This window comes from Ailuropoda melanoleuca, chromosome 10 (assembly GCF_002007445.2).
Source record: "Ailuropoda melanoleuca isolate Jingjing chromosome 10, ASM200744v2, whole genome shotgun sequence".
In the NCBI taxonomy this organism is placed as follows: Eukaryota; Metazoa; Chordata; class Mammalia; order Carnivora; family Ursidae; genus Ailuropoda; species Ailuropoda melanoleuca.
This window is the reverse complement of record NC_048227.1, coordinates 102673916-102686946: the sequence shown is the minus strand read 5'-3', so window position 1 is coordinate 102686946 and position 13031 is coordinate 102673916. Positions and strand designations below refer to the sequence as shown.

At 44.5% G+C, this 13031-nt stretch overlaps 1 protein-coding gene across 1 annotated transcript in view; it reads right to left on the bottom strand.

Moving 5' to 3' along the window:
- SLC22A3 (solute carrier family 22 member 3) overlaps positions 1-13031 on the bottom strand; it is a 131758-nt gene that overhangs the window by 3666 nt on the left and 115061 nt on the right. The window contains exons 8-12 of the mRNA XM_034670796.1: positions 12652-12749; positions 12319-12533; positions 4573-4681; positions 3720-3832; positions 909-1008 (exon numbers count right to left, since the gene is read on the bottom strand). Of these exons, the coding sequence (XP_034526687.1) occupies positions 909-1008; positions 3720-3832; positions 4573-4681; positions 12319-12533; positions 12652-12749 (635 nt within the window). The remainder of the gene's footprint in view (positions 1-908; positions 1009-3719; positions 3833-4572; positions 4682-12318; positions 12534-12651; positions 12750-13031) is intronic.

The window sequence follows — 13031 nt, the reverse complement described above, 5'->3', positions numbered from 1 at the left end:
GATATTAACTTTCCTTGCACACGAGTTAGATGCTCTTCTCTCTCTCTCCTCTCTCTCGTAATCTCTCTCCTTACCCATCTTCTATCTGTCTTTTATCCACCCATCCACCCACCCGTCCAACTCACCCATCTGTTTACCCATCATCTCTCTCTCTTTCCATCCTCTATCTTCCCATCTGGCTACAGAGAGGGGTTGCTATTGTTTTGATTTTTAATAAACACTATAACACACTGTCCAGCAACTTTCCACTTTGTGATCAGTCTTCAGTCTTGAAGATCTCACCATGCCATTCCACACAGATACATCCCAGTTCTTGCTATACAGAAATACAGTAATCCACACCATCAACACATCAGCATTTCCATAATCCGATTCCTACTGATGCACATGTAAGTTATTTCTACTTTCCTTCAGATTTCCTTTCCTTTAGATTGTTTCTGAGTTTTAACACCTTACTTAGAAATGTTTTCCTCTTCATAACCACGTTTAAAAAATAATATACATTCTTTTATAGTTTTGCTCTTTTTATATTAACCGTCTTTTTTTTTCAAAGATTTTTTATTTATTTACTTGAAAGAGAGAGAGAGCAAGAACCAGAGAGAGAGCATGAGCAGAGGGGAGGGGCAGAGACAGAAGCGGACTCCCCACTAAGCAGGGAGCCTGATGCGGGGCTCCCTCCCAGGACCCTGGGATCACAACGTGAGCTAAAGGCAGACGCTTAACTGAGTGAGCCACCCAGGCGCCCCTTATATTAACCTTCTAAATCAACTTCAAATTTTCTGCCTAGGATGTGAGATGGGAATTAATATTATTTCCCCCCATGAGTGTTCAATTTTCCCCACGGTATTTCTTCCTCAGTAGTTTGAAACACTGCTTTTATTTAAGATGCACTAAACTTCATACAATACCTGCCAAGTTTTTCTACATCGTCCACTGTTTCTGGCAAGGCAATACCCTTGGTTTCAGGCAAAAGCATCACGAGCCCACCGCAGACCGATGCGAGGATACCTATGGAACAGGGAAGGGCAGTAGGGCATCAGGAAGGCACAGCCAGCCCGTCACCCCTCCCAGCTCACCCCAGAGCAGCTGTGCTCACTCACCTTTACCAGCCCTCTGGTGACCCTAATCAGTTCTCTGCTTTTCCTCTGCCACGATTTGAAATGTTCCCTGCCTTCCTCAGACGCTGTGCAGCCCCACGATCCCAGTACTCTTGCACACATCCATTCAATTATTTAATGGGTGCCTAAGAGCCGAGCCCTCAGAGAAAACCTCACCTCCCCATGGCAGCCACCAGACAGGAATCCCCCTGGTTTCCTTTTACTGAGCAAGAGCTTTCCTGCATGCTCTCCATCCCTTTCCCTATTGGGTCATGTCGCACGGTTGGCCCTGTCCCCACCTCAGCCCAACGGCCATCTCTTGGAGTCTTTCTGGGCTCCTCACCCTCTCACTCTAGTGCCCATAACTGGTTGGTGGAAACACTGAACCAGTCGCAAGCCTCTCATCGGTAGGGACCCTTCTCCCCACCTCACGTGCTCCTCCAGTTACCGTCCCCGCCTTTTCTGTTCTTTAGAACTGAAATTCTGGAAACACCATCCTCTCCTATTCTGTCCACTTGTGCTGGTGAATGTGTGCCAACCAGCTCTCTAGAAAATAAACCCCGATTTATAGCTTTTGCCAATTTGCACGGTGTAAGGACTCTCGCGTGGGCATTTCATGCTAGTGCCACGACATGGCCGCACGTGGTGCCGGGAAGGATACACCAGACCACAATAACCTGGAGAACCCCGTAACAGTGAGATGTAAATGGGTTTTGAGTATTTATTACCTCTGTTTTTAATCTACTTGATAAATGTGTTTTAATAATGGCTATGTTAACAACTGGGCTCAAACATTCCTGAAAACGTGGCAAGTGGCCTTGGCTGGTGGGTGCCCGCCAGCTCCAGCACCCGCACTCACCACCGCCAGTCAGGCCTCACCTCCACCTGCTCTCTCGGTTCTGCCCCGTGAGCTCCTGCCCTGCTCCCGCCAGCTCCAGACCCACTGGCTCTGCTTCCCTCCTTTTCCCAGCCCGGAGCCCGGCCCTCCCACCCCCCTCTGGCTCTAGCAAGCCCCTCAGGCATCCCTCTCACCAATTTTACTTTAATGTATTTCTCGAATCTCTCCACGCCCAACACTCCCTGTGTCATCACCTTAACCCCAGCTGCCGTGAGCCCTTCCCTGATGAAACTGGCTCACCGCCAGCACTGTCCCCTCCAACCCACTTGCAGATCGGCCATCAGAGTGAGACTTCTAAAATGCAAACCTAACATTGTCAATCCCAACTTGGAGCCCTTAGCTTCCACTGCTGTTTGGGTAAAGAGCAAACTGCAGGGCAGGGAAGACCCATCATGATCTGGCCCATGCCTGCCTCCCAGCTTCACCTCCCTCCCGGCCCCAGCGCACACAATGTCTCTGTCCTCTCACTGGCCTCCCCACTGCCTGGAGCCCCAGCCCACACTCCCCATATGGGTAATTTCTACTCATCTCAGATCTCAACTATACATTCTTCCTTCCTCCTTGACTCAGGCAGGCCGGCTGTCCCTGTGCTGCGCTCCCCCCGTGCCTTCTGCTTTCAGTATTGATTGCACTGTGATGTGACCGGTGGTTTGGAAGCACGGCTTTCTCCCCAGGCAGGAAGGTCCAGCTCTCCCAGCACGCCTGGAGGCCAGGCCGAGACCTGGAACCACTGGGCTCCCCGACTACTTGCTCTTGGTTGAACAACAGCGCTCTCTTTGCTATTCCATGCTGGCTACAGAGCCAACACCCAGCTTTTTTATCAGACCCCATGAAATAATTTGAAATAATCTTTTACTGAATTCGGTGGTGTCCAGTGGGTAGATGCTTCACCATCCCTAACAAGCTGGTGCTGTTAGGAATTTTGCATTACTCAGGATGTAAGTCCTCATGGACTCACTATTTGCATTATAATTTAACTGCGGGGCAACATGTGAAAAGCGTTCTCTACCAGGAGTAAGGACGCAGAGGTGGAGGAAAGGTAGGTGTGAAAGGGGTCCACCTGTGTCCCTCCTTGATGAGGAGGGTAGAGGCGGGTATGAGAGCCAGGCAGAAATGTTGGAACAGCACCTGAGAAGCACTGGACTGAATTATCCTAAGCCCCCTGCCCCTAAGCTATGGCTCTATCCCCTCATGTGGCCTGTGTATCTTGGAGCAGGAAGGAGGGTCTGAGCCTGCGGGCCAGCACAGAGGTTACTGAGTACATGGGCAAGGGATTCTGTGTCCTCTGTTCTGTCTGCACACGATGCTTCTCATCAAAGCAAATGAAGATATGGTCTTAATAGATACAGAACATTTAAAAATAATTTATTTTTAGGCTTATTTTGAAACAAACTGAAGGTCCAAATGAAAGGTCCCCTGAAAATTATTGGCTCTGCTCCCCAATATCATAAAACTTTTATTATAGTACTGGAATTTAACTCAGAATCTAAACAAAGAAAGCTAAATTGAACATGATTCATCATGACCCTTTAAAATAAAACAAATTAAAAGCACTTAGGGTTTCACATTTCACTGCAATCAATGGGCCACCCAAACTCAAGCAGTTGTCATTAAAAAATTAAACGATCTCATTAACAGCAAACCAAATAATCACTATTGAGTTCTATTCATACAAAGTATAAAGATGAAAGCATTTAGGAATAACGTATAAAATGATTTCTTACCAAAGATGATAAGAGGTAGTTCCAGCCAAATGGCCGCAAGCCGGAAGAGCAGAAACGGGGCGATGATTCCCCCCAAATCACATAAACCTGAGCAAAGAGAAACTCCAAAGTTTCTGTAGAGTAAAAAATTGTTTTAAATAAAAAATATTTAACTACATTAGAGATAAGTAAAATATTCAGCTTTATAGGTAATGAAGAACTTCTAGTAATATTTCCCATGTCTATAGTTTTTACCTCTGAAAATTATTACTCCCATATTCTAAGCAAATCATTTCCATTCTGCCCCATTTCGCATCTGGGAGGCTGCGTCACAGCGAGGACAGGGAGGTGGAGACCGTCCTGCCGGTGGCTCACCCCCAGCCCGTTCTGCAGGGCTGATGGGGCGCCTGGGCTCCTTTCCCCCCCCCCCCACAGGAAGGCGCGCACGGACACTCCCCCAGGAAGGGAGGCCAGTGCAGCCCGTGCACACTGCCTGACTCTGTCCCTCCTTGATCAGCTGCTCACAGCTGCAAGACGTGGTGTGTGCTCCGGACAGAGGCTGTAGCCTTTAAACTGGGGGATGCTGATGAAGACAGTTTGAACCACATCTGAGCAAGTACGCTAACCAGATTATCCAATCCCACAAAACCACAGCAGTGTATAAAGATACTGATACGAGAAATAATTCTACCAAAAAATGTGGAAGGTAGCAATGCAGAAAGCAGTCATAACTCAGAGCACATCTTTTTGACTGGCTGCATTCAGCCCAGGCGAATATATCACCAAGTTAAGGACACTATTTCATGGCTTTTAAGTCAAAACGTTTGGCTGCAGAATTACTTAGGAGAAACCACGACATATAGGTTGGAATTACCGTAATGTTGTTGGGTACAATTCTGAATTTACCAAATAAACAATTTCAAAGGCCATGGTTATCCCTAGTCTTCCCAGGGTGGCGACTGTGGTTCTCAACCAGGGTATTCCTGTGAACAGAGAAAATTTGGAAGGGCAGAGTTAGGGGTCTGCTTTCAATAAAATATCACAAAATAACAAAAGGCATTTGCTGAGTGTTCTCCCGGGCCCTGCGTCTTTGTTCATTTTAAGCAGGAATGACAGATACCTCGTAATATCATGGCCACATTTTAACAGCAACAACACCCACCAGGATGATAGCTCATGTTTGGTGTGCTGGTCGCCTTTCTGAGCAGGGCTAGGGGACGGGAATATGATTCCAAAACCATTTGTGGAGCGGCCACTAGGCTGGAAACAGTGTTCCAGGCACTGCTTTCCTGGAGGGCCTGACTGCCCTGGCTGTTTGTCTGGAATGTGCTATTCACTTGGGCCCTTTACCATTACCACAGCTGGTACCCATTTGTCCTCTCTCAGTCCCCACCCCTAGTGACAGCACACAGAATAGCTGTTCCTAGCAGACCAGGAAAAATTGACATGAAGCTGATGTTGGTTTCTGGAGGGTAGCAAAGGCTTTGAGAGCAGAACCTTCGGAAGGGGACATATATGCCTTGTGTTATCACTAGGGTGTATGCCCACAATCTTGCAACTTCCCCAAGAAATCAGCCAGACAGAGCCAGATTCTTAAAGATTAGCTTGTTCCTTCATTTAAAAATGAACCATGAGAGACTCTGAACTCCGGAAAACAAACTGAGGGTTACAGAAGGGAGGGGGATGGGGGATGGGGTAACTGGGTGATGGGTATTAGGGAGGGCACGTGATGTGATGGGCACTGGGTGTCACATGCAACCAATGAATCGTTGAACGCTACATCAAAAACTTATGCTGTGCTATATGCTGGCTAACTGAACATAATAAAAAAATAAATAAAAATAAAAATGAACTGTTTTAGGGCTGCATTGGTTATATGAGGAAATTCTCTTTTCCTCACAGTAACTAGTGGAAAAAGCCAAATGTTCTTCAATAAATATTTTCTTTCTTTCGAGTTTTAAAGGACAAAAGAATAAAGCATGTTTGCCCTACAAAGTCAGTGTTCTAAATCTCTTAAGAGTTGTGCAGTTTATGCCATCCTTCCTTAGTGGACGTGGGTGTGAGGACATAGGACCTCACGAACAAGCACCTATCTGTTCTCCAAAGCAAAGCTAAGGATGTTCTGACTTCCATCTTTGAAAATGAAACCATTTAGACTCATTATTTATTTATGCTCACTCAGCACTAAACCGTCCTCTTATCTCCTAGAATTATTGCCCCTTCCCGAAAAACGATTTTTCACTAGAAAAGGAGGTGTGAACACGGAGGAGGACAGAAGAGAATCAAGCTCAGTAGATGTATGTGTATTCGCTACAGAACAGTCAACAACCACAGCAAAAAACCAAAACTCACTAAATGATACAATCGCCTAGCAGGGCGAGCACAGAAAAGGATAGTTTGCGATCCAGATCGCTGCTGGGAGGCTCTAGTTTATTACTACGAAATTACATTCGGATTACGCACTGGCCGAGGACGTCCTGGTGTTCTTGACGTTTTTCCCGGATGAGAACACCTGTAGCTCTCCCATCAACAGTTACATCAGGGGGGAGGAAGATCAGCGTTGCGCTGATGTGCCGGGCTGCCATCTGCTCTGGCATGTAATGGTTGTAAACATGTGTTTTATTTAGGCTTTGCCTTTGCATGAAGGCCAGGGAGGGGGACCAGGAAATGCATTCCACCCCAGCCTTCAATGAGCAGGTGGTACGGTGCCAGGTGCCAGGGAACGGAACGGGGGAGCTCTTGCCCAGATTCTCTGGGTCCCAGCCCGACTGGGCAACATTTCGCTGCTCTCGGGCTGCAAAGAATGTCGCCTGCTACTGTGGAAATAACTTGATTATCCAGGTTAAGTTCTTAAGTTAAAGGGTTTTTTTCCTACTGAATCAAGACGACTCTCTAAGTGAGTCCCGTTGACAACTTCAAAGACAGTTTATGTGTACAATAAAGGCTAGAACTCTATGCTGGAAAGAACCAAACAAAACCCTAGAAACCAAATGAAAACACACACGCACACACACGAAACACACGATTAGCTCGGTGACTACTGATAAATAACCAGTCAAGTGAGTAACATGTTCAGAAAACGCGGTCACGTGGACACCGTTGGGGAAACGTGGCGTATCCCTACGTGCTGATGGGACTCGAAAAGCCTCTCAACTCCTTCTAAGAGCAGAGGCCACCATCTACCCACGCTGAGCTAGAGATTTTGGTAAAATGTGTAATAAAACCCAAGTCCCAGAGACGCCACACTATTGATTAACCAGAGAGTGAAATGAAAGCAGCTTGTTAGGAAGCATAAATGATGCGTGAATATTAGGAAGCAAACAGAAACTTCGGGTCATCCCAGTGATAAGCTGCGTTCATCTTGCAGCGACAGTAGACACCTTTCAGTAGTAAGGACAAAAGAACACAAGACAATTCACAAATGAGAACTGACGCTGGAACTCTCTCCATGGAGCCCTGAGAACACAGAGAAAGACGGTCCCTCTGAACCGGGGTTTGGTCAAGGGACTGGAGATTACTGGGAATAATACCTCAATTTTTGAAGAACAGGATGCAGGATTTTAAAGACACACGCTTTTACATCTCCTCTGAATGTACCGTCTGCTTTGAGTTCTGAAATAAAATGTAGCGAAAATTTGTACTAGAGATATGTAAATTAAGATACATTGACGGACTTCTCACTTAAAGAGAAAAGTAAAAGGCAGCCTTCCTGTTTTAGAAAGAATATTTAAGCAAACGGCTAGGTTTGTAGCCGTCCTAAATAAATCCAAATGAAAGACGCAGACCAGACTGCTACGGACAAAGAAAACCTTCTAATTTTCAGGCTTTAATCAGAGTTCAAAAATTTGGGTCAAAAGCAGTGAGGTTTAAGTGAAGAGACAGCCAGAAAGGCTTTCTTTTTCCTGAATCTCATTCTTCAGACCAGAAAAAGTTGTGCTTAGTAGAGGGAAAGCCAGTTAAATTGTTCTCAATAATTTTAGAGCTGATTCCTCTAAAAGGCTAATCAGCATTCTCTGCCGGGGGCTGCCGTCCTGTTCCTGACGTCAAGAATGACTGAGAGGAGAAGTCTTTCTAATGTTAATTCAACAGCCCAGGAAACCAAGTCCAAAGCTCTCTTAGGAGAAGGGCTGCCAAGGACGTGAGGAACTGCTCTTAAAATGTGGTTACCCACAAGGAGCACTGGGGATGTGAATTTATTCTTGCCAATCACGACCGACGTATGACTATACAAGCAGCCGAATCTGGGAATATACACCAGTAATCTGTGTCCAGAATAAGAGCATAATAATCATTTTCCAATATTGCTGAGAACTATTCTAAAGCTGAAATCAGGAACTTATGTCTTCAAAATAAAACTGATCAGACCAAACAGAAAAGTCTATTCTTTGCCTTATATTTTTCCATACAGGAAAGTGTTCTCTACAAAATCGCTTGATTCCCACTCATCTAGTTACTCCAACGCTGTTGTGAACCTATGGTCTAGAATGCTCTCTGGGATCATGCAGAATGCGGCGCACATCAAAATCACCCAATCAGTCTGGGGCCAGAGAGAATCTTCCAGGGGAACATTATATCATGAAATGATGGGCCACCCACCCATAAGTCATTAACCTTTCTCCACCCATAAGTCATTAACCAATTCCCTAATTTCATGTGCAACAAATACTTAATTCTTTTTTTTTTTTTTAACAAATACTTAATTCTTATTCTACACGCCATGAGAACAGAAGACCTCCAGGTAGGGAATTAAGCCAAAGTGATACAATGTTCAAGTAAAATGGAAACAACAGTGAAGTCTCCAATGTTCCCAATTTGTCCCCCATCTGTCCCCCGTCTACTTAAATTGTGCATTATCTGCAAGCACAGAAGTTACATCTAGCTTGCTCACCGCTCTGTTCCCACTCCTTGTTTAGTGGTGGCCACTAATAGATACTAAAAAGACATGTATTGACCAATAGGTGTTACATACATTCCCCAACTCTTAGAAAAATGTTTCAATTCAATGTAGGGGATTGAATAGTGTTCCCCAAAGTTCATGTCCACCCAGAACCCAGAATGTGACCGTATTTCTAAACAGGTCTTTGTAGATGGGATAGTTAAGATACAGAGAAGGGAGGGTCCTATGAAGATGGGGGTGGACATTGGAATGATGTCAAGGAACACCTGGGGTTACCAGCAACCACCAGAAGTTAGGAAGAAGCTGGGAGGAATCCTCACCTACAGCCTTCAGAGAAAGAATGGACCTGCCCACAAGGGGATTTCAGACCTCCTGCCTCCGGGACTTTGAGAGGATATATTGCTGTTGTTTCAGGCCACCCAGGGTGTGGTACTTCCTTACTGTAGCCCTAGGAAACTAGCACACTCGAGGAAAATGAGATCAGTGTAAATTATCAATTCTGTTTATCATCAACCATTCCAATAAGACAGAAGACTTCACATTTTGAAAAACATTTTCTGGTCTGAAGATGGACATTTCTGTAATTTTATTTAACTAGGGTTTGGGGACTTCATAAACCTTCACATAATTAATAAACTTATCTGTAAAGTCTATTCTCACTTCCACAATATTATCCCTTCTTTCTTGATCCTCAGATGATTCTCAAAAGACAGCCTCTCTGGGGCCAACACCAGGACTACCAGAGATTCCGCTCTCTCAGTAACCCCCATCCCGCATGCCCTGGCGCACGGAAATAATGAACTCGCTCTAATTCGCACGTTCCCTGGGACCTTGAAGGGCTTCCCTGTGCAGTGGTTGCTGTGTCCTGTGGCAGAGATAACACGGGTTGTGTGAACCATGCATCTCGGGTCACCTGCCACCTCTGCAACATGCCCTGGTCCTCGAGCCCCCTGACCTCTGACACATCCCTGAAATCACCCTCTCCCACCCCGGGCCGACTGCCATGACCTTCATTCCTGCTCTTGGCATCTCTCCCTCTTCACTGCCACCATCCAACCTGACGTGGCTATGAGGAAGCTCATGGGGCCATGCCCAAGCTCCCGGTACAGACTTCTGAGAGCCATGCTCTACTGGAAAAATCTCTCCTAGGCTTCTTCTTCTTTTTTTCTTTTTTAAAGTTTGTTTGTTTATTTATTTTTTTTAGTAATCTCTACACCCAACGTGGGCCTTGAACTCATGACCCTGAGATCAAGAGTCACATGCTCTTCTGCTTGAGCCAGCCAGGCGTCCCTGTCCAGTACATCTCTCTTCCTTTTTCATATGTGCCTAGCTCTCACCTCTGGGAAGATTTTCCTGACTACTCCATGCATATCACTCCTTGTACCTATTTTTTTTTTTAAAATCACGGAGAGCCTTCAGAGAGCTTTTTTTTTCTTTTTCTTTTTTTTTTTTTTTGGTGGGGATATATGCTTTAATTTCTCTTGAGTAAGTAGGAGTTGAATTTCTAGGTTACAGGGTAGGTATCTGATTGACTTCATTCCATTCTGCTACTTTTCCCAAATGGTTCTCCCATTTTACATCCCCACCAGCAATGAATGAGAATGTGTTACTCCATGTCCTTGCTAACACTTGGTATTGTTACTCTTTTTTTTTTTTTAATGATTTTTTATTATATTATGTTAGTCACCATACAGTACATCCCCGGATTCTGATGTAAAGTTCGATGCTCCATTAGTTGCGTATAACACCCAGTGCACCATGCAATACGTGCCCTCCTGACCACCCATCACCAGTCTATCCCATTCCCCCCCCCGCCTCCCCTCTGAAGTCCTCAGTTTGTTTCTCATAGTCCATAGTCTCTCATGCTTCATTCCCTCTTCTGATTACCCCCCCTTTCTTTATCCCTTTCTTCCCCTACCGATCTTCCTAGTTCTTATGTTCCATAGATGAGAGAAATCATATGATAATTGTCTTTCTCTGCTTGACTTATTTCACTTAGCATTATCTCCTCCAGTGCCGTCCATGTTGCAGCAAATGTTGAGAATTCGTTCTTTCTGATAGCTGAGTAATATTCCATTGTATATATGGACCACAGCTTCTTAATCCAGTCATCTGTAAGGGCATCTCGGCTCCTTCCACGATTTAGCTATTGTGGACAATGCTGCTATGAACATTGGGGTGCATATGGCCCTTGAGAGAGCTTTATTTTTCTAAATCTGGTAGAGTTGGCTCTTGAACAACAGGTTTAAACTGCGTGGGTCCACCTACATGCAGACATTATTTATACCACAGTACTATAAATGTATTTTCTCTTCCTTGTGATTTTCTTAATAGCATTTTCTTTTCTCTAGCTTACTTTATTGTAAGAATATAGTATATAATGCATATAACATACAAAATATGTGCTCATCGACTCTTTTGTTACTGGTAAGGCTTCTGGTCAACAGTAGGCTATTAGCAGTTCAGTTTTTGGAGAGCTAAAAGTTATATGCAGGTTTTCGACCACGTGGAGAGTCAGCACCCCTACCCCTATGACAAGGGCCAACTGTAACTAAGTCTATTATTTCATTTGTCATAGTGAGTTGTGAAGTATTAAAGTATCTATATCATGCACCCCAATGTTGATAGCAGCATTATCAACAAAAGCCAAATTATAGAAACAGCCCAACTATCCATATGTCCATCGACTGATAAATGGATAAAGAAGATGTGTGTGCTGAACTTCTTAGTACAAAGTAGGCATCCTTCCTAAGCACATATAATTCATTTATAAAAATTAACCCTCTTCTGAGCCATGAAGCAAATTTCAATAAAAAAAAAAAAGATGTGTGTGTGTGTGATGGAATACTACTCAGCCATAGCAAAGAATGAAAGAATGAAATCTTGCCATTTGCAATGACGTGGATGGAGCCGGAGAGTGTTATGCTAAGTGAAATAAGTCAGTCAGAGAAGCACAAATACCATGTGATCTCACTCCTTTGTAGAATTTAAGAAACGTAACAGCTGAACAAGCAGAGGGGGAAGAGGCAGAACAAGAAATAGATTGTTAACTATAGAGAAAAAAGTGGGGGTTGATGGAGGAAAATTGGGAGAGAGGATGGGCTAGGTGGGTGACGGGCATTAGGAGAGCACTTGTTACAATGAGTACTGGGTGTCCTACGTAAGTGACAAATCACAAAATTCTACATGGGCAACTAATATTACACTGTATGTTGACTACCTAGAATTTAAATAAAAACTTGGAAGAAAAACAAATTTAAAAAATGAAGTATCCATATCCCTTACTAGGTCATGAACCTTTTGAAGCCAACATGCGTCTTCTTTTCTTCCTTTTGTAACCTTGGTATTTTGCATGGGGCCAGCGAGACGGCCGGTAATCAGGAAATACGGTAAACATGGTCAAGGAGAGTATGAAAGCCAGTCAAATAAAGGTAATCAATAATAAACTACATGACTACAAGCTAGACTTTGCACAACATCTATTTCATCCATAGATGAACCTAAAGTGGAGAAAACAGAAAAATCTGTAGAACCAATCCCTATACTCAGAGTTGGTTATGCCAAGTAGGCAGAAAATTGAGTGACACAACTATTGGTTGTCTGGTACGAGGATTTTGAGGCAGTGGTACATTTTCTGAGGACAAGAGGTTCCCCATTCTTGATTATTTTGATTTAAGACTATTTCATGTTCTTGAGTGCCAGACAGATTTGGGGGACTGTTACCTTCTGGTAAGAATGCAGTGACAAGGCAGGCCACTCCTGCCACTATGTTGCTTCCGGCAAAGGGTAGGCGTCGTCCAAAACGCTCAATGGTCAGTAAGATCAAGAGGGCCGCGGGCAGCTCCACAACTCCCGAGATGAAAAAGTCAATATAGAGGTTGCCTCCTATAATTCCCAGGCGCATGACGAGTCCTTGATAAACCACTGCGCTTGTGAACCTGGAGCGACATTGAAAGACAACGAAGACCAAGTAAGACATAACTTCAGCCTGCTCGGAAGGAAGCGGCATGTTGTAATTCGATACAAGCTTTTGAGCCCATCACAAGTCAGACTTACCAAGCAAACATAAGAATAAGTGTGCACTTCCTCATTTGGGGAGTCCTCACCAGATCTAAAAAGGATGGGTTACTAACTTCCTCATCTGTAACAGTGATCTATATAAGAGAAGCAGATTTCAGTAGCAAATACAGCAAGGCACACCTGCATATTATCGATTTTCATTGACCAGATTCAAAGCCACCAAGTCAAATGATCTGACTGAATTGACCAGGGTCTTTCACGACGACATCTTAAAACCTGAGAATGGACAGTTTGATTCCCTAGCCGTTATAAAAGGTCAAATTCAGAAAGATGTGGTCGCTGCATGAGAGGCTGTTCTCAGGTGAGTCCCAGTGGTCCTGTATGCTAAACTGCTCTGACTAACCAAGGAGAAAAGG